This window comes from Haplochromis burtoni, unplaced genomic scaffold, assembly GCF_018398535.1.
Source record: "Haplochromis burtoni strain Fernald_Lab_line unplaced genomic scaffold, NCSU_Asbu1 Contig_37, whole genome shotgun sequence".
Classification (NCBI taxonomy): domain Eukaryota; kingdom Metazoa; phylum Chordata; class Actinopteri; order Cichliformes; family Cichlidae; genus Haplochromis; species Haplochromis burtoni.
This window is the reverse complement of record NW_024582398.1, coordinates 2724731-2746858: the sequence shown is the minus strand read 5'-3', so window position 1 is coordinate 2746858 and position 22128 is coordinate 2724731. Positions and strand designations below refer to the sequence as shown.

At 39.2% G+C, this 22128-nt stretch overlaps 2 protein-coding genes across 3 annotated transcripts in view; one reads left to right on the top strand and one right to left on the bottom strand.

Moving 5' to 3' along the window:
- ptprea (protein tyrosine phosphatase receptor type Ea) overlaps positions 1 to 13479 on the bottom strand; it is a gene marked incomplete in the record, with an annotated part of 71005 nt that extends 57526 nt beyond the window's left edge. Inside the window, 1 exon segment of one of the 2 annotated variants that reach the window (XM_042219750.1) lies at positions 13384 to 13479. 2 annotated transcript variants of the gene reach the window in all.
- Positions 13480 to 14607: 1128 nt separating this feature from the next.
- On the top strand, positions 14608 to 17437 carry LOC102310721 (clarin-3). The gene is made up of 3 exons (XM_005919491.3): positions 14608 to 14969; positions 15428 to 15613; positions 15751 to 17437. The coding sequence occupies exons 1-3, from the start codon at positions 14738 to 14740 to the stop codon at positions 16026 to 16028; spliced, it is 696 nt and encodes a 231-aa protein (XP_005919553.1). The 5' UTR covers positions 14608 to 14737; the 3' UTR covers positions 16029 to 17437.
- The last annotated feature ends 4691 nt before the right edge of the window (positions 17438 to 22128 follow it).

Sequence of the window (22128 nt, the reverse complement as noted above, 5' to 3'; positions counted from 1 at the left end):
GCGCAGACACATTAACAGCGAGAAAAAAATGCAATTACTCTGGTTAATGTGGCTTGCTTTAATTAGACGCATCTTTGGTGACAATGCAAAAACCATCACAAATGGCAGCGCAACAGGAATTCTCAATGACTGCCATTTAGAAGCCGACAATCTCACCGTCCTCTTATTGAGTGGAATCACTGTTTGGCTTTAGAGCAAACCAGAGATGAGAGGCCGGCTTTTGTTTACTCTTGTAAGGAATCAAGGACACAGCATTTCTAACGTTTTGTGCCAATCATCACAGAAGCTTGAAAACTGACAATTATTCAGGCAAGGCGTAGCAAAACGATCCATTTTTGTTGCATTCTGAACTTTTAGCAATTTAATCGTAAATATCAGATCTGTATATTTTGTGTTATTACTTTGTAGCTCGACTATGAGTTTATCTGAAAGTTCAAAATTTGATTGTGTATAAATGAGATGTGAACAAAACCCTTTGTTTAAATTGGAAAGGGAAATCCTCTCAGTGCTACACACTGGGGAATGCAGATATAGAAAAAAATCATTTCTTGTGAGAACCCAGAGGTTGAAAGTAAAACATGCCCCTGCTAATCAAGTTCTCTTCTGCTCCAGAACAACAATGTGAACACGTTTTAATAGTCGGTTTCTATAGAAACAGATCAATGCTGATTTCAATGATAAAATGCAGTTGAAGCCCTTAAGAGAAAGTTTTACTATTACAATATCTTTCACTAGAAATAAAATACAAATTAATCAATTCTGTAATCCACTGCGCCTGAATTAACATTTCAATGAATACAGTAGGGGGCATCATTTCCTTGAATGAAAAAGGGTTTTTGGGGTTTTTTTTTAAAGCAAACGCCTGAATCAGCAACTTTAACCGTCTTCTAATGATATGCAGTGTGTTTGAGAGTGAGATAGATGATGTGCTACAAATATCTCATCTATACTTGACAAACTGGGTGTGCAAAAGTGAAAGAAAGTCTAGTGATAAGAGCCCACAGTAGAATATATTTACTGCATATTAGTAAATCCAGACAGCAAAACTGTGTGTAATTATGACATATTTAGTCTCCTTAAACAATGTAATTTGGAAGTGTGAGTGACAATTAATTTCCCCTTTTCTTGACTTTCCCCCCACTATTGATGCATTAATGGTTTGGACTCTAAACCATTCATTTGAAAATGGCCTATGCTGGTCTCTCTAAACTTTAGAGAGACCAGCATATGCCATTTTCAAATACGCACTGCAGCCCTGAACTATTCTAGATGTCACCCAACAGAGGTGCTGAGGTGTGAAGATGTGAGAAAGCAAATGTCACGTGAGGTTTGATTGGACATCAAACGGTCTTCAATCTGCAATCTCCCCAGCACCAAAGAGTGCGTGTAAGCCAACTGAACACAATAATTAATTATCAGTTGAATTACCAGTGAGAAAGCAATGTTGTGTGCACAGTTTCCTGCACATCGTCTTGCCAGAACTATCACCTAAACCAAAACTGAAAGTTCATGTGTGAAAAAGAGGTTGTTCGATTTCTTATTTTGATTTCTCAGCAATCAAACTACTATAATGTCAAATTTAGAACAGGGAAAGTTGCAACTCTTCACATTTAAAAGCAAATATTTGTGCTTTTTGTGCAATAAAGACGTCAAAATTGGTTCCTTATAAAAATGCTTATGGGGCATATGTAGATTTGCCAAGTGCTAACTAACTGTATACATAATTCCCCCCAAAAAAACCCACAGAAATGAATTCAGGATCAAAATGTAAAAAGGCTGGCATCCCAATGACGTCTCTGGGGGAGGGAACCCGGAAACAGAAACCCCCCGTTGCCATCACCCCAGCATGATTTAAAGGAAACCTAATTGGACATATGCAAATGAAAGATGTGTTAAAAATTCCTCTTTATCATTGGGGGATGCATTTTGGCACCAGTTACCATAGCTCCATAAATTTCATCTTCCCCAGCTTGGGCTTGTTGTATGATGTCAAATGTGCATCCACTCCCTATTTTCTTTCTCTCTGCGTCTTCATTTCCCTTCACAGCGTACACCCAACCCCCTTCCATATTTTGACAAGAATCAATTACAGACACAGGAATGCAGGATGAAATGTGTGGCCTGGAGCATGTAGGATTTTATATCAGACCCCACACCGGTATGGTAGTAACGACAAGGGTGGGAAAACTATAAAAACAACCCTCTGCTTCACCTTGATTACCACACTAACGTTTCCAGTAGCTTGATATTTCTGGTAGCCAGAAGTATCAAGCTACTGGAAGTGCACTAATGAAAAACAACCAAGCAGATATGTAGGAGTTTTGGCTTTTTTACAGGATTAAAGTGCACAAGCGCCGAAGGACCAAACACCTGCTGGTGCAGCTACACATGAGAAACAGTGTGCCACTCAAGCTGAACATGATGAAAATGGACTCCAACTAGTCTGCACTAATGAGTTTTTGCAATGAAGCTGAAGGCATCTCTATGGCTAACTAAGCAGCTAACTAGTCCCCTGCTGTGGCCCAGCTGCTGGATGCGATAGTACAGCGATGAACTGGCAGAAGTACAGAGCTCTTTTTATTTATTTCCTCTTGTAATTTAGCCAAGTTGGACAGACATCACTGATGGCTCAGAGCGCATGTGTCAGATTTGGTTCAAAATGCTGCTCAGCACACAACAGACTCAACATTTACCTCGTATCAGATTCGGCCCAGCAAATAAACACCGCAGCAATGCAAAAAAGGTTAGGATTTCTTTGATGGCATGCTGTGCTTCAAAGAAAACCAGCAGTCCTAGCCTCTCTTGTCTTCCTCCTCATCTTACAGTAGGCAGTCATAAAAGACTGCAAATGAGGGGGTTTCTCAGTATGTTCAGAGAGCAAGGCGTTTTCCCTCTCAAGGGAAGACAGATCTGATGATCAAATCCTTTCCTGTCTCCTTGTTGAGCCCCTCTCTCTGCAACGGAGCGCATTTCCCTCTCTAATGCCAGCCATGTGTCACCCACTACTGCCAAACTGTTTTGATAAAAAGCCTAACTGCTGAATGTAGGAAACAAGGAAACACATTTTAGATAAAATCCATATGTTCAATATCTAAAACAATAGAGTGGTATAACAATGATGAAAAGCAAACAAACACCCTTTTCCACTTCTTTTAATGCATTTAAGCCACAAACATCCCCAGGGAAAATAATATAAACTGTGAAGCATAAATGAGGTCGTGTTTTCAAGTAGGACGAATGACATTTGCAGCCGAATAACAAATTTGTTATTTTGCAAAAATAGGCCATATAGCGTAGCAGCATTAAAAATACATACCCCTATGGTGTATATTTGTCTTTTGCTTAGTCTCCAGATGCAGAGAGAATGAACGTGGGGAGGAAGAAGTTTCGAACAATCCTCAGTTCACCAGCGGTAAAATAGACGTTTGTGTGAAGAGCCACCCACTGACTAGGCTTGGCCCACAAAGAGACTCACTGTGAAAATCGGCCCTGAGACACATCATTATTATGATCACCCTGATCTCCAACCTCATTTTACTCCTTGCCATGATTCTCCATGAGAGAAACCACTCTGCTTTTTGATGACTGACTGTGATCCCTGCTCCCTGTTAACTGCCACACAACTATCTAGCTCTATGAGACATTATGAAACAGGCAGGCCACGAAAGCAAGCCGCCAAATACAGGAGGAAGCAGTCTGCTAGCACGCATTGCTCACTTATTATCACCATATGTTGCAATCACTGTATCTCCAGGGCTTGTAGTGCATCAGTGAGTGAGGTTGTTATCAGCTCTAGAGCAAATGAAAAGCATTTCCTTTACATCCAAGTTGTTGGCTCTGGAATACGATATGCATTTTTTGAAAATGATGAAATGTCATTAGAGGGGGATGCCTTAGTTTTACTTTCCATACAACAGATTTTTTCAGAATAAAAGCATGCTTTTCCTAGCCAACAGAATGTATTTAAACTAATGACATATGAAAAAAAATACACCAACATAGTGTTGTTTTGTTTTTTATTCTCACAAAAAAACATCTTTTTGAGAAAAGGTGCAGACAGAGCTGAAATAACTATCTAATCTACCAATCAAGACACTGAATCAGCAACCATTTTAGCGATCAGTTAACAAACTGAATCATATTTTAAGCAAAAAGGTCAAACATTTGCTCTTTCTAGCTTCTCCTCTTTGAGGCTTTGCTGATCCTCTTTCCATTTTTCTGTTTTATATCAATAAACATCGGAGGCTTGATCTAAAAGACAAAGTCACATTGTAATTTGTATTTTGTGTACCAACATTCTGAAGCCCTGAGTTTAGCTATTTGACTGTTGCCCACCACATTTGGATGCAAACATTTGACTGACTGTAGCGCTTGGTAGCTGAATTGTTAGCAAGATGCCTTCTTTACTTAGTATAATATTAAATCTTTATTCTGGTGTGTGGCTACCTTAATAGGTTGCTACCACTTGGCCAGGCAATGTAATTCTGAAACACATCACATTGCCTGGCCAACTGGTAGCAACTTGTAAAGGTAGCCACATACCCTGAATCATATTCTTCTTTCTATTTTATTGTAACTTTTAATTGTAAGTTACAAAATAAACATCATGTTGTATGAAAAAGACTTTTTATTGAGCATATAAATGTATAAAGAAGGTGTTTCCTGAAGTTATCATTTGTGAGATATAGCTACTTTTTGTAAAGTTTATAATGTAACCCAATGTTTATTTTAGGTACCCAGCATTTAAAAATAACAGATATTTACCTTAAACACAACAGTTAACCTGCTGATTGACAAAATAATGAGTAGAAGTCAAAATAACCAGTTATAGTTTTATAATATCACGAATAAACATTTTAAAATTAGATTCTTAACTTTTACAGCGATGCGATTTGTGGTTCTGTGGCTTGTCTCCACTTTTGTATCTCACTTGGCATCGAAGCTGACAGTAATTATGAAAAACAAATGTCCTTTCATTGTAAGCAAATGGTGTAGATGTGGCTTTGTCTGTGACTGAGCACAAAAAAGCTTTGGCAGCGTTTGGGGGAGTGTTATTGTTGACAGTGTGCTTTCCCAGTGGGAAAACATACTGCATGACCAAATGTTGCAATGATCAGACACAGACAGTACGGCACAGTTTTACTCATTAGCATAAAAATCTTTCTGGATACAAATCAAGAGAATAGACATGGAATTATGAGCTGCAAGTCATTCAAAACACTCTAAAGTCTAAATGTTTCAGCAGTTATAGATTAGATTTCCATAGCTGAAGGTCAGTGGGACAAAGTCATGTCATGGCACGTATTTTCTTACATAGATGAATCAATGCAAACTACCCCCTAGAGCACGATGCCTTCTATACTCTCACATCTAAATTATTATTGATGCCTTTGCAAACTGGTGATTTATTTTCTAATGGAAAACATCTCTTGTGATAACACCTCAAACAGCTATAAGCACATTTTTGAGGAGCAGACCAGTGATTATATTACCCTGTAGAATTGTTACAGAAGGGCTGGAGTGAAAATATAGCACATGCTTCATGCTTATCAGCACACACTACATGTTGGCTAACCCCTGACTGTTGTTTCACTGCAGCATCGAACTGCTGAAACTCATTTCAACACAATCATCATAGTCAAAAAAAAGAAGAAGCCTCGAAACTATCCAGCCTCCCAAAGCCAAAAGTTAAAAGGTGCTTTTAATGAACGAGATCCAGCCTTGTTCTACACTCCACATCTTTTCAGCTCGACACAAAAACTGACAACCCAGATATTGAATTAATGCTCGTCTCCGTCACTGGAGGCCTTCGTGATGATCAGCACATTTGCAATTTTTACAAGTCTCAGCATACCAATGTTAAAAAGAAACCCAGGAAAGGCTGTGACTCTGAAGGAATAAAATAACAGCGTGACTCTGATTTTTTTTCTTCACATAGTCAGCTAATAAAAAATTACTTGTGTGTTAAAATAGTTGTTCTGTAGTTGTTGTGAAGCGATCAAAGAAAATAAGCCATCCTTTTAAATTACCCCATTGTATTTGGGTGAAATTGTTTGCTGGTGTTATTCCAGTGCCGTCAAACTGCATCATATTTCTGAAAACACACAATGAAAATATTGAAGGACTGACATAATGATCACAAACAACTCCCTGTGCAGCAGCCTTGAAAGAATGAATAGGAAATGAGCTTCTTTAGTAAGCATCCATTATTCATTAAGCACTGTATTCCTCCATGTCGACACCCTCTGTAGTGACACAGCCAAACCATTATTTCCTTATTCTCACCATCACTCACTCTTTCTCTCGCACCAGTTACACCCAGCTTTCATGTTATCGCCATACGATCAGCACCCAAGTGCTTTACACTAGATAAACTCTACAACACGCAACAACTAGTAAACTAACAGCACTTGATGTTAGCTGAAAGAGTAGAACCCGGCAATAATGTTTTAGTAAAGACAAGAGCCACTGCAACTGAGCAGTTTATGGCGATGCAAAAGAAAGGCTATTGTATATGCTGACATATTGCAGAGAATAAACCTACCTGACATTATACAGGACTGATAACATAAGTCACAAGATCGTGTGAGCCCTTTGTAAATTGTGCTGCAGAAGAGATGAGATAAGTTAATCATGCTTTCTATATGCGCTATCATCATATGCGACGCAGCCACTTTTAGACTCAATTAAAAGCCACTTAAAATGCATCTAAGCAAGAATATGGAAGTTCAGTACAGGTTGAAATTTAAAAAGAAGGTAATTCCAGATACTATTTAGAAACATCACTAATCTCCACACACAGACAGGGGGAAGGTTCAGTTTTGCGTTATTCTTTTTCTTTTTTTTAAACTCTGGAGACATTGCACATTATCATAAACATCGAGCTATAATGGAATGTGTAGGTGTAACATCTGTGGACCCAAGATGACTGCATCTTGAATCACGCTAAGAATAAACAAACGAGCCTGGAAAGATATCCTCAAAAGCCGAGTCTTTTTTCTTCTTAGCTGCCAATGTGAACCCAGCCTCTACGCTGCCCTTTGTTTTCCATCGAAAATCTAATATTTGTTTTTCCAAGTCATCCATTCGGATAAAGTAAAATGGACTGAACATGTTTTAAGCCAAGAGCGGTATATGTTTGCTTTCCCTTCAGCTAAGTCACGCCACAGTGTGCAGGGAGTTAATCTCTTCTGGGCTCCACCCTACCTGCACTGAGCAGGTCACCGATTTAGGAAGCCATTTTTCAGCTAAAAATGCTTAATTTTTATTTTAGAATCATATCTTAAGAAACTGGCCAGCTGAGCCTTGTGATTATTAAAAAATACATTTTGTCCATCTGCTGCACTTCCTGCAAAACACAAGCCAGCACCAGCATAAAGACACGGTCTGTATCCTAAAATGAATAGTAAGGATCATGAGATGGTTACATAATAATTTTTTTTGCACAAACTCAGTTTTAGTTTCTCCTGAGGCTCCATCTTTGAGGTAAAAAGCTTCCTTACTGATGCTTACAATCCAGGGTCATGCTCAGGATGTAACCTGTGATACACCATCACAAGTAGACATTATTTCATACTAACTGCTAAGATGTGTTTCCTGTCCTTGAATTTTTCCACTGCTGTTTCTAAGAGCACAAAGCCATCACAAACCCCTGTTAAATTAGCAGGCTAAACAGTTTTGCTTGAAAATGACTCACATGATTAATCAGTTATCATTATCTTCATGCCAGTGAACAATCATTGTAGGTACACATAATTGAGGTGCATAAATGAGACAGGAAGCAGCTCTTTTAGTGATTTTGTTTTTTTCAAGGGGAGGGCCTAAATAATATAATTTTAAAGTCTCCTCTTTTGTGTCTCATGTGTTCAGCTCCACTGTTTTTCACAGGGCCAACTTACAATCCTCCTTTGAACAGAGGTGAGTGAGCTCCGAAGCATCTGAAAAGAGGCAACTTTGATCTCTATCCAGCTGTTTCAATGCTTCAACTATCCAGCTGACTCTTTAGCACAGCTGACAGTAAACAAAAGCAAATTTCCCCAACTTCAATTTGGCCTTACAGGGACGCTAAAATACTTAGATTCTTATCTATCCCACTGAAGCATCTGATCAGCCACAAAATCCATTCTTGAGCATGGCAACAACATCCAAGACTGAGTCATAAAGATATCTTCAGCCACAAAAACAACAAGGAGTCATGCAGCAAGAAGAGACACAAGCGACTTAGAGCAACTTAACACTATATGAACAAAAGTATTGGGTTAATCTTTGAATTCAAGTGTTTTCTGTCTAATTGCCGCATGTGTATAAAATCAAGACCCTGAGCATGCAGTCTGCCTATGCAAACAATTGTGAAAGAATGTGTCATTTTAAAGAATTCAAAGAATTTGAGTGTGGTACTGTAACAGGATGCCGTCGATGCAACAAGTCAGCCATAAAGTGCCAGACCATATAATGTTACAGAGCGGGTTTGCTGAGTGCTGAGGCACATTGTACGTAAAACACTCCAACACTCTGCTAACTCAATAACTGAGCTCCAAACCTCGTCTGGTATTAACATCAGGAGAACAACTGTGTGCTGGGAGCTTCATGGCATGGGTTTACATGGTATATATGGACTTTGTTAATTCTGCACTGGGGGCATTTCAGTGATTACAGCAGCACAAGGGTCAGGAAGAAAAAAATCAATTAGAGATATATTAAAAATATAAAAATAGAATAATTAAGCAGACTAGTGTACCATACTATGTCCAAATGGTTACTATATAAGACAAAATACACTAAAATATCTTCTTTTTACTTGCACATAAGGTGCAGTGGAAGTAGTAATGGATACAAATGTATTTTTTAGCTTCTATTTATCCTATGTGGGTGTTGCACAGTCTGACTGCTGTCGGGATGAAGGACCAACGAAGCACTCTGTCCTACAAAGTGGCTATAGCAGTCTACAAGTGAAGGAGCTGCTCAGGGCCTCGTCTCATGCAGTCTCATGCAAGGCATGAAGGGTGTTGTCTGTAATGGACATCAGCTTAGCTAACATCCTCCTCTCACCCACATCCTCTATATAGTCTAGAAGGAATAGCCAGGACAGAACTTGCCCTATTTACAAGGCTATTTTCCTGTCCTTCTCTATGCTATCAGCTCCCCAACAGACAACAAGATTGCAGAAGCCGTCATTGTGTCATAACAGGTCCTCAATAATGTCCAGAGAACCCAAAAGACCTCAGGCTGCCCAGCAGATGGAGACGACATGTGGCCATGCCATGACGGACTAGGTCCTGGAGATATGATACATAATATGTAGTGTACTGGGCATTGCTGTGTGATACCCAGTACTTTTGCTCATATAGTGTATGATTACAGAGAAAAGACAACAATAGCAAAACAAGATTTCTTTAGTAGAAATCCATTGCCAGGGAAAGTAGTACACACAAAAATTGAAAAACAAAAACAAAAAGCAGACCAATCAGGAAGTGGACGTGGCTGTCTGCATCACTGTTTACAAAAAGTCTGCGTTTCAGTCAGACAAAAACAATCTTTAACTTTTCAGACTAAACGTAGGCCAGCAGCATTTCTGACAAGTCGCTCTTTTTTAAGGATGCCTAAAACACAGTAGTGGTGTGTATACTGGGCCAAAATGTACTGAAAGTTACACACTTTAAAAACAAAAGTATGTTAGCAAGGCTGTACCCTGAACTACATGCCAAATTAGGCTATTACAAAAAAAAAGGAGTGGCAACCTTGAATGTTAACATGATTAAATGTTTTTCACTTATTTTAAAAAAAGATGTTGAGTCTCTTCGTTTCCTTGCAGCTGTGCAGATCAGATGGTGAGGACTGTTGTGATTCAGAAAGATACAAGTGCAGGTACCAGTTTGTTCAGCTGTAGTCTGCCCTTGCAGCAGCCACATGTTTAATCCATGTAACAAGGCCTCCTTCCATGGAAAACCCTTTGTGTGTCATTTAAGTCCCACCTCACTGTGAGGTTACAGGCCTGTCTGTATCCTACCAAAGCCCTACAGCAGGAAGCAAAACACCACTAACATGCCGTTTCTGCTTTTTTAGTTTGACTGTTATGTCAGTGCTTTCAGTTACAGTTTGCTTTAACTGTCGATTTAGCTCACATCTAAAAACAGAAGATCTATACAGTTAATCCTCCCCATTACTTTTCATTTATGTATTTGGAGGTAGAATGGAATAGCAGGGTTAAAAGCAAGGGTTAATTTTCCATCTTCTCTCACTGCATGACTAAAGATATGTTTTCTCATTATTTAGTGTTTTCAGGATGAAGCCAACATCTAGAAGGAAGACTGCAGGGTTTGAATTCTGCAACATTCGCCGCAAGCACAAACAAGCCTACGATTGCAACATGCTGCAGCTTAATGGAATTCAATAAACTTCCACCAAGGAAAGCAGAAAAAATAGCAGGTTGGATACAAATACTATCTGCATCAAAAGGAAGATCTTACTGTGACAATTCCCATGCCTAATTCATTAGCCCTTTTTCAAGGCTATGATCATTTCCGCTGGCAAATATCTGATGAGTTCTGGGTCAGACCAGACTCATCCCTAAATGTTTCAACTTTATACCAATTAGTTCCTTCTCCGCCTATTTGAAAAGAGCGTGAAAAAACATGTGCTTGAAAAAAAAAACCTTCAAGCAGAGTGCAGTTAATGTATTTGCAGTCTAGGAGAGAGCACAACATGATGTGTCAAAGTTAAGCATTTCCAGAACTTAAGAGAGAAGTGGCAGATAGTTGAATTGGCAATTTAAGGCTTATATCCAGCAAGCTGTTAGAAACTCCAGGTATGGACATCACACTCCTACCCACCTCACTTTGGATTTCATTAATCATCACATCTGTTCATTTCATGCAGCACACCCACACTAAAAGGCACTTACATTCACCACATTCCAACATACCATGTTTTCAGTTCTATCTATAGCAGAGCAGAACTAGAAAAGAACATCTTGGCGGTGATAAAAACACCAATTAAATGTAAGCTGGCAATAACTGCTGCAGCTAGTAACTGTTGAGTAGTTACGAGACCAAGGCGCTATTACAAACAACATATATGCGCTCTCACACTTATTTCTCGAGATATAACAAAGAAGGAGGTACAGAACATACCACGGACAGGGCCTTTTGATTATGCCAGAGATTAACTTACATCCGGTATCCTTCAGCAGAGCAAGTACAAATTACCCTCAACGAATAGCGTTTCGCTCGAGTCAAATATGAATAGCAAGAAGATGAAAGCCAAATCAATCTGCCAGCAGCACTCAGCAGTCAAATGTTATTTCTTCCCTTACACAGACTCATTTGTCTTGGCGAGCACAAACTATTTGTTTATTTCATTGCATCCTCATTAGCTTCTGCCAGAGCAGTGTCAGAATCTTCCTTGGGTCTATGCTGTATAATTTAAATGAAATTCAGACACAGACTGTCTACATAAGAGACAAAAGAGAAGATAAATGAGCATTAAGGAGAACATGTTGCATGACAGCTGCATTAATATTGAACCAGCAGAATGATGCAAGGTGTGTTACAAAATAAAAAGAAAATGAAGAAATACAGACACATTACAGTTTATTTTTCAAATTTAACAGAGACCCTTTATGCGTTTTCCTATTTCTGTCATACATATAGAAGATATTCATATTAAAAAGCTGTCGGTATGTGCAGTTAATCACGAAGAATAAAAACCCTCGGCCTCAGACTGCTCTAGACAATCTGTTTCTGTCATCCCAGTCACAAAGCTCCTGCTGGGAGCAGAAGTCCTGGCCACTAACAGATCAAACCTTCTGTTTGCAACGGGCGACCAATCAGGAAAAAAAGCTGGCTTAAAAGGAAGAAGATGAAAGTTAAAAATGGCTTGTTTCAGACAGCGTATGACCTAAGGGTTTGCACCAAGGCCTTATATAAAGTGAATACAGAGTAATCCCACAGAGTGCAAGAATCAAGCATAATACCTTCCCTCTAAGAATTTTTCTCTGGTTTCTAGAGAACATAAAATTGATTGGTCTTTCATAGTCTAGTAGTAAGAAAATCTTGGTAGGTCCTCAAAGAACTAACCTTTGCTTGACAGAGTAATCAGGTTTGTCTGGCAAGATCCTTAAGCTCCTTTATGTTGTAATGAACCAGATATTACAGACATTTCTTATTTTCAAAACTAATCCAAGTTCATTCTGGAGGCGGCTCTACTCAGGCTGTAGAACCTGGCTGTGTCAGGATGACTAACAGACTTAATACAAGTAACAGCACCTCTATAAACTTGGCTAATGTTATGGCCCAAAATAGTGTGTAGTGACAGTACAGTGGCAGCTTGGTCCACTGTAGGCCAAGCAAGAAATGAAAAATGTGACATGAAAAGCATGTAGAATTAATTTCAGTGCAAGACTACAAATCTGTTTCTGCGTGGTGTTTAAACTGAAGTCCATTCATCAGTACAGGATGTCAAAGTGACCGCTCCTGTTGAAGGTCAGCAGAGCACAAACCCAATTGTGTCTTGGTTCATTTAATTTTTAATTTCCATGGTATGATAAGAAACAAATGCCAAATACAGCACAGCATCTTCCCCCTTGCATTGAACTGGCAAACTGCCACAAGCAATCTGCTCCAGGGATGCTGATTTTTTGCTGGCCCTGACCTCTAACCTCCCAGGGGAGAGTTCTTCCCTTTGGGGATTAATGTCATTTCTGGTGATTATTACATTAAAACCAATGTTCAAATGCTTCGGAGCCAACAGAGCATTCAGCAACCAAATAACATTAAACTTGAGTCAAATTTTAACCTGACTCAAAAACCTGGGTCCTCCTATGACTGCAAGTCTAAGGAGACCATTCATGATATCTGAAGTAGTAATGCAGCCGTGGTAACCGACATGTTGAAACTGGCACAACTGCAGCCCACGTAAGAGTCAGCTAGCAAGTATGAAGACAAGAATGATCATTTTTATTGTTATGGTTTCTAAATAAAAACATGACGGTTAAACAAGGTAGAAGGGGGAGACTAAACCCCAAGACAGGGGATCAGGATAAAACTCCAAACGCTTGATCCATTAACCCATATTCACTGACGCACCGGGTTGACAGAAGTCGCTGCAGGTTGTCAAAAGGAGAGCTCAGAGCATTTAAGCACACGATAAACATGGTGACTTCTACGAGGAATTCACTCACTGCAACGGTAAAGCTGAATGCGCACCTGAAATGGACGCTAAATGTGAAAATTCCACGCGCTGCTGTGCGTAACGGACAGGTAACACGGCGTTTGACGTGACTGGGAAAATGACTGAAAATTTGGATGTTTCCCTCACCTCCTCGATATACAAGTGTCCGGGTGCAAAAAAGACGATGCAATGCCATAAAGGAATCTCATCACTCACCTTAGATGGCTTTAATATTCAGTCCTGAGCGCAGATTGTCTTGGAAAAGCCGAGGCGACGCTTCAGTGTTGCCGCCTGTCACCGGGAGGGAGGAGTTTGTGTTTACTCCACAGAACCGGCTGTCAGCAACCGCACGGATCCTCTCTGTTTTTGGCGAAGAGAGGGAGCCGCAGTCTGGCCACAAACTTTATTACAACGTGTGTAGGACTTCTGCATTACAGATTCACTTTTTTTGTTTGTTTGTGACAAAGTCGTGTGGTTCCTTCTGAAGGTGTGCTTTAACTTAATAGGGTTACATACTAGAGATGAAACGAGGGGGATTTGTGATTTAAATAAAGTGAATGAATTATGTATCATTTTTTTGAACTGCAACAATGGGTGATAGACCGACACAAGAGTCTTTTGTTAATATGAGCAAATACACGTTCAAAGAATTGAATGCGTCATGGTTTAGGGGAATGGAAAAAAATGATTCTCTCGATCATTGTAGCTGCTTATCTGTCCTTATCAGGAGGCATGTATCCCTGAGGTTTATAGCTCCAGTCATACTGGAAAAGCAGAACACTCTTCCTGTCTATTCTCAGAAAGCAGCAAATAGCAAAAAACTGTGAAATGTGATCCACAGTGAAACACGCTAATCTGATTTCTCTGTAATTTTGACATTTTATATAGTGTAAATGTGATTTATAATCTGTGACACTCCCCTGATAGCTTTAGTGCTTTATTGATGACGTATGCGTGTTATTAAGTGACAGCCCTCTTCCAGTAATTTTCTTTCTCATGCAAGATAAATAATTCATCTGCAATAAGTTTTATTGCCCTGCAATATCAAGGAAAGGACTTTGAAACCAAAGGCTGCAAACCTTTTTTAATAAGTCCAGCAGAAGGTGTGTGAAGTTCCTGAATTACAGGATCAAGAATCCTTGAAAGATTTGACATATTTCTTTTACATGTTTTGAAGTTGTTGGGTTTTGTTTGGCTCAGATCTTCAGATTCATCATCTGCACTTTACAATAATTTACTTCAAAAACAAATAAACTGTATATTTCTTCTTTTCTTCTTTTTTTTTTTTTACATGACAATGGCATGGCACCAGTATTATTGTTGGTGAAACAGGTGTCTCTACTATGACAACCAGCTCCATGTTTCCCTTCAAACCAAAGGTCGCAGCCATAAACATGACATTTTATGACCAGCTATCTATATTCCCCTCCAACAAGGAAGGTAAATGAGAATTACTTAGAGAATCTTTAGAGGCTCAGAGGACCTTGATCTCATTCTGTGGCTTCACCAGAGCTTTAGAGAAGAAACTCTGGGATTCGTGTTTAACTAGTGTAACTGGAATACAGTGATAATGCCTTCCACAAAGAAGACTCTGCATTTCATATCCAGTGCTTTGGCTACATCTATATCTGTTGGGATTATTGGATATGGCATGTCAACAAAGTGGGTTATAACAACCATGGAGTGCGCACAAAAGGCTTCTGGTTTGTACAATGGATCTGCTGAGATCACCTTGACCCTTTTTGATGGAATATTAGAGAGATCCTCCTGCCCCTTTTTTGGAGCTACAGATACATTTCAAGGTAATTTTCAAAAGCCCCGTTCAACCAACTAGAAACAGACTCAAACAACGATGTTCTCTCATATATCTCCACAATGTTGGCTGTTTTTATTTTAGTTTAATAAATTTCAGTCGCTGACACATCCTACCTTCAAGCAATGGGGAAAATTTAATTTAATTTGATTCATTTTGACCACCAGCTTCCGGTCTTACTCTAGAATCTGTGTCGCTCTTAGTGTGCATAATGAAAAGAACACACTGTCAACAGTTTTTCCTTCTGACACAAGCTGTTATGATTAGAAGTCCCAGACAGATATCTCAAAATAAAGACAAATGCTATCAAAACTTCCATCGTGAAGGAGAATTAGATCCTATGAAACTGCTCAGGCAGCCTCTTACCAGCCTCTTGTACTCAATAAACATAGAAGTTCAGTACAGCATTAAATGTAGGACCATAATGACCTGTGTTTCTGTGTTTAGTGATTCCTACATTGGCAGGAAGAGAAGTTGCTTCAGTAGTCCTACACGGTCTGGTTTTGTGCCTTCTTGCCCTCTGTCTGCTGTTTTCGGCATGCAGCATCCTCATCTCTCTCTACAACAGTGTCAGCAATCCTTATGAAACCTACATGGGGCCTGTTGGAGTCTACATCTGCAGCTCTCTCAGTGGTAAGTGACTGATATGTTATAGCAGTAAGCATGTTGCACAAGCGGAAGTGCTGGGGCATTTCCATGAAAAAATAAGGTGTGATTTTTGTTCTATTCTTTTGTTTGTGATATTTCTAATGCTACTTATTCTCCTGCAGCATGCTTGTCTGTGATAGTCCTCATCCTGTTTGTGGTGAACATCAGTGCGACCAATATGGCAGAAACCTTTGTAGAAAAGTATACTGAGGGTTTTACAGTAGACCTGAAGGGAAAGGCTTCAGTGATGCAGGTAGGATATTACCTGGTCATCCCTTACACAGTGCTCTCTCTCATTGCCATCGCCTTGATCTACACATATGAACATGCAGCCTACACACGCAAAAAAGAGCAGCAGAAGCCTACAGAGGATGCACCCATGGACTTAACAATGTATTAGTGCAACAGAGACCATGGAGTTTTCAATAGCACTGATATATTAAAGACTTTCTCAAGAAACCTACTGTAATGAAAGATAACCGACTGTGGTTATACACAGTAAGGTCTGGATACACGGTAAAGCCTTGTTCATTGTATGATAGATTTATAATATTTAGTCTTACTATATCAGGAATAGTCTGGTCCGATCAAGTACCTTACACTTAAATGTCATGTTTTGAGCAACAATTATGTAATTTCAGCATTTTGATCAAATTTGATATCAAGGTATGACAGTGCAAAGTGTTTGCTGATACAGTAAAAATATTACCATGTAAATTTCTTTTCATTCATATGTTTTTGACATGAAATTCCATTCTTAAAAAATAACTATTTATTCTGTTTGTTTGTTTTTTTAATTTTGTGTAATCTTTTTGGATTAAATGTATCAATTTAGTTTGTTTTTTCTTTAAAAAAAATCATCATTGTAATATAATCATCACAAAACATGCTTTACAGATCGTCAGGCAGACAAAACCTCAATGATTTTACTGTGTTCTGTGTCCATTAACATCAGCTTGCAAAATAAAACATTAGAAAACATGAATAAAGTGATGAGATTGGATTGATTTTACTTGAAAAAATGAATTTTTGCAATTTAATGTTATACATTTACTGCGGTACTGCATTACAGATTCACTACGAACAAGCAAATTGATTACATTTATTGGAAAAATCTAAAGAGCGAGTCAAAAAAATGGATGAACCCACTGAGGGGGGTTTTACTGATGTCTGCTGCCCTCTATCTCTGAAATTATGTAATTGCAAAGAGATGCCAACAAGTCAACAGTTTCAACCGGGAATAAAAGAAAAGGGATTTGTTTTCAGTTAAAGTCTTTCATTTGCTATTATGTATTGCTGGCAAAATCATTTGAAGGCTCGAATTTATCTTTAGAAGGGAGAATTAAGGCACACCCAGTCTACCCAACATGGATTAGACCACTGGTACCCACCTTTTCATTGGTTCTGGTCCACAGACCTGCCAATAAACTTGATAACTGAAAAGCAGCATGTGTTCTGTGATACTTATTTCTTCAGTCAGTTTCTATATTACCTTTGGTTCTCCCTGTTTCAATCAACTGCATTTATCTAACTACTGTTTCCACTTGGAGTCAGTGTGAATATATATTTACACCGCACATAATTATTTATTCTACTTTCCAGTAAATGTGCTTTGCCAGCAGGTAACTACACAGCTACTTACCTTCTGAATTACTACAGAAGCCATATGGATTACCTTTCTTACCTTCATCAATTCATGGCTCACCAGTGAAGCGGTGCTTAAGTTGAGCCCTTTAAACTCCAGTGATGCATTGCATCTTAACTTATCCTTTTCCACGTGAGACCTACTACAGAAACCCCTGATGAGAGATAAAGATTTATTACTCAACTGTTTAAAACATTTCAAAGGGCTGGAAAAATCGCAGCCGATGCTGACCAACGTATTGATGGTTACAAAGCTTGCAGATTTTGTAAAAACATAGATCACAGATAGATCTTGCTGAGAGTTGGCGCCTATTGTCTCCTGGATCTTCGGGCATTCTCACAGCTGTGATTCACATGGCTGTGTTGACATGAGAGCAAGGGTGAGGTGTCCTGTTACCGTTTCCCCTGTCCCATCACTCAGGGCCTAAAGTCTGTTTGGACATGCCCTTTGCAGCACCTCTCAGCCCTGCAACGCCTTCTACCTGCCTTCAAAAGAACCACTCTTCCTTAAAGTCTCACACTTCAAGGGACCTGTGGAAGGATGCAGCAATTTGCTTTGTTGTCGTCAGCGCGAATATGTATTAAATTTCATGCATTTGCATGCTTTCTGCAGAGACATATCAGGCCTAACAGAAATTCTGTTAGTAGAGCAAGAAAACTCACCATGCTTTTTGAGGTGAAAAAAGCCAGTTTTTAGTCTAAAAAACAGTCATTACCTTTCAAATTGTAGCTTATGTTTTATAACATGCCACCAAATAGCTCCTGCCAAATATCCTTCTTGCAGAGTGATGTAGACTGACTTAAACCTGCAGCTGTGACAAGGACACAGTGTGAAGTTGCGACAGGTTGTGTTCTCCAGAGGAAGCCACGTCAAAGCATGTTTCAGCACAAAACCGCCTGCTGTGAAGATGACAAGCCCTTCACAAGAAAGCACAGATTTGCCAGCCATTAGAGACCCTTTTAGTTCATGTTTTACTTTAACTCTGACAGAATGCAATAAACCTGTCTTGATCTCTAAAATGATCATTTATTTAGTTAGTTAGTTAGTTTCAGTTAGCAAATATATATACAGCTTCAATCACACTTTCACTTTCAGTCATTTCAAGTTGATACACAGTAGAATTCCTCAGTTCTGAAGATCAGCTGGTTTAACAGCAGCCAGAGGAGAGATGTTTAACTGTAACTATTACTGCTCTTCCTCTTTGTGCACTGAGGTGTGGAATAGCTACTAATAACGGATTCTTCTTGCCGTTTGCTGTGCAAACACTGACTGAATAAAATCAGTGATGGGCGGTAATCTCTTCCTCTCTGCATACTCTCGGTCTCAGAGCTGACCAGAATGGATAAACCTGGGATTAGGCAGAAGCACTAAGCCCTGACCACTCACTCTGTGTGATAGGATTAAAGCAGAAACTTTTGTACCTGTGAAACATTATCCACTAAGGTCCTGAATTACAGAGGACTGTGAAACAGACACCTCCAGCTGCGGGGAAGTGGGGTCACACATTCAGCCATGTCGAGTAAACGGTGGTAGGCCATAGTAGAACGGGGGAAGGCCTGGCCACCTTCCACTTTTAGGAACATATTGCTGGCAAGTGAGCAGTATGGTGAATACATGTAGGAGTATAAAACTTTCTACTCTAGTGAAGAACTCAAATAGCTTGTGCAAGAATTTTTTTCTACATCTAAGATTAAATGTTCACACACACTCAAACCACCAATCTTCCAATTAGCTCATGACCTGCTCCACCTCCCGAACCACCACCCCAAAATACCTAATAATAATAATAATAATAATAATAATAATAATAATAATAATAATAAGAAGAAGAAGAAGAAGAAGAAGAAGAAGAAGAAGAAGAAGAAGAAGAAGAAACATGCCAAGAACCAAGTGGTACAAACAAAATAATAAAGCTTATCAACCCGAAAAATAGAGTCATGTGCCAAGACTCGATTATTTGATGTCGTGATTACAGTGGCGTGACTTTTTTCCCTCCACTGTGGCAGTAAGGTAGGTGTGTCTATCAAGGTGTGCCTCCCTGTTGCATTTCTCTATGATGTAATTAACTTTTATAGCGCTGGTGGATCTGTAATAAACTGTATTTTATGAATTTGTTCTGTCGACACAGAAAAGCAGCTCTATGTGATTTCAAAATTGTTTTTTTAATGAATTTGGACATAAGTTGGATTTTAAGACATTTTAATGGATGCGCATGGCTTTGAGTCTGTCTTGCTGTGATCATAAGGTGTTCTCACACTCAACTCGACTGTGTGATATTGGAAGGCAGGCTGGTTTCTTACTTATCTCCATCATTAATCTTAATTTGTCAGAGAAGGCTGAGGTGAAGGTGGCGGGAAAAAAGAGAAGAAGGAGGAGGAGGGCTGAAAGGTAATTGCACCCCTGCTGCTCCATTATGGTGTCATTCCTCTGTTAACAGAAGATAAGATCTTCCCCAAATCACCTGAAGCCAATTCTCCACTTTACCTGCACAGACAGAGAAAAGGAGAAAAAGACAGAAAGGGTTTTTGGCTCAGTCTCGCCCAAACAGCGATGGAGACAAACTGATTTAGTCACTCTGTGTAGAATCTTACTCACCATTTTGTCTGTATGGTATTTGTATCTATACCTACAAGATGCAAATTGTTGACATGTTACAGCCAGAGTGATGGATGGATGCAGGGTTGAGCACTTTCTCTGCCCCATGCCGCATGACACTATGGTTGATTAATGTGGTCTTGATTGGCGGGTGCGATCACTGGTTCAAGGAAGGATGGATACATTTAACCTACTGACACAACACAAGGTTCAGTTGAATTGGAGCCATTTGACCCAGACACAGAAACAGTTAACACCAAAAACAGTCAGTCAATCTCATAGGGCTTTTTTTTTTCAATAAAAGAAAAGGCAAGAACTTCAAAAAACGGTCAACCAACGGAAGGAAGGTTTTAACCCCAAAAGGCCAAGTTCCCCAATTTTTTTAAGGACACACTGCACACCGTGACAGGATATGTTAAGTTTTTGGCTAATAGTTCTTTGGGAATCAACTTGTTGGTGCAAAAATACTCTTTTATGTCTGTAAAACTGATATATTTAACAGGCTGCTAATAAGAAAGTATCTGCAGATTCTTTTGAAGGTTCTTTGATAAGATGTTTTATATCCCTTGAGTATGGTGTCTAATTTTTCCTTCTTATCCTTGAATGATTCATGATTCATTCACTGGCAATGACATAACAAACGAAAACACATTTTTCTGAAAATGGTCAAGTACAACGACTGGAATAAAGAAAGAGTCAAAAAAGAGTCAGTGTCCAAAGAGGTGAGTGGTGGCTCAACTTTTGCACAGTACTGTGTATCTGTCAAGAAACTTTTCTATATATATAGCACACATTGCTTCTCTTCCAAAAGTCACTGAATTTTTAAAACAAAATATACCAAGTCTACATAATCACACTTTTTACACAGGAGGAAAACCTTTCAGGATAGTGAGGTACTCAAGCACAGCTCAAGGGGGCAGCATACAATAACTAGATCAACTGAATGAAACAAACCCCTTGACACCTTTGTTACCATAGATGCAGATTTGTAGCCAAATACCCGGGAATTGATTATGGGAATAGTTTTTAATTGTTATACTTTTTGCATGAAATCACATTTAAGAGTAAATAACTTCAATTATATATGTGGAATAGACTTGTGATGTTCCAGAAAACATGTGGGATTTTAGCAGTTTTTCATTTCCCTTCATGTTTTCACTTTTGAGGTTATTCTCTTTCTCAGTGAGATATTACAAGTCTTCTGTGTGAAGGAGCGGCCCTAAGAGTCACTGGAGTGGGACACAAATCCATAGATCATAAACACTCAGCTGTAATTCTGACACTCCGTCACAGATAGCAAGCTGCTCTCCAATCCATATGGTCATAAAATTACAGAGATTCCAGCAGTCTGCACCCTTGGACAGGACATATAAATTCTCACCTGCCTTACAGTATTTTCTTACCCTGGTTTGGGAATGAAACACTTTTCTGTGCAAAGGATCTGTGCAGTTTAGCCAAAAAAAATGTGCAAAAGCAATGTAAGCTTTAAGATAACAAATAATACATGCAGGGAAAAAAGTTGTTTCTTATATTTTTATGTCCAAATAATAGTTTAATTTGGGTTTTTTAATCCATGTTGAACTGTCAAAGCACTCAAAATGTCATGTGATCGGCTCCTGTCAAGGCTCTCAGAGCCTCTGAGTGTGTTTTACAGAAGCCAGATGGGGAGAAGTACCAGAATAAAGTGCATCAAGTGCCCCCTATTGTGCTTCATGAATGGATTAAAGGATTTGCAAAGGTCTGTCATAAGGCCTTCAATCATTGCCACACCTGCCTGAAATTTACAGCACCGACTGTAGGGGGAGGGAAGAGCCTTTGCGATGTTGTCACAAGGAGTATAACTTAATCTGTCAAGTCATTCAGCTTAACATCAACACCTTGAGCAACAAGAGCAGAGATTTAAACCATGACATAAGACACTGCAGATTATCACAGCGCCTCGGTCGATGAAGTTCATGTTTGGGAATGTTGCTGCAATTCAATACTTTCACACTCCATTATTCATCAGGTTTTCCACATCTCGTCTGCTGAGTTGCTGTGGCATTTTAACTTGTGATGCAAAGCCTTGAAAGCTGCAATCACGCGTCTGTCTTTCTAAAAAACAGAGGTTCTTTGAATCAAGTCGAACTTGATATTGCTTTTTAAATTTCTAACTTCTGCATAAGAAACAATGCAGCTTCTCTTCAGGAGACAATGTCCCGTGTCAGATGTGGAGACATGGTGTCTGAACGCTGGACTGATCAGAAATCCTCAGGGCTGT

Excerpts from the sequence above, each read along its gene's own strand:
- LOC102310721 (XM_005919491.3), top strand. The coding sequence starts at position 14,738 with ATGCCTTCCACAAAGAAGACTCTGCATTTCATATCCAGTGCTTTGGCT. Across the intron at positions 14,970-15,427 it reads AGCTACAGATACATTTCAAG|TGATTCCTACATTGGCAGGA; the intron begins GTAATTTTCAAA and ends TTCTGTGTTTAG. Across the intron at positions 15,614-15,750 it reads CATCTGCAGCTCTCTCAGTG|CATGCTTGTCTGTGATAGTC; the intron begins GTAAGTGACTGA and ends ATTCTCCTGCAG.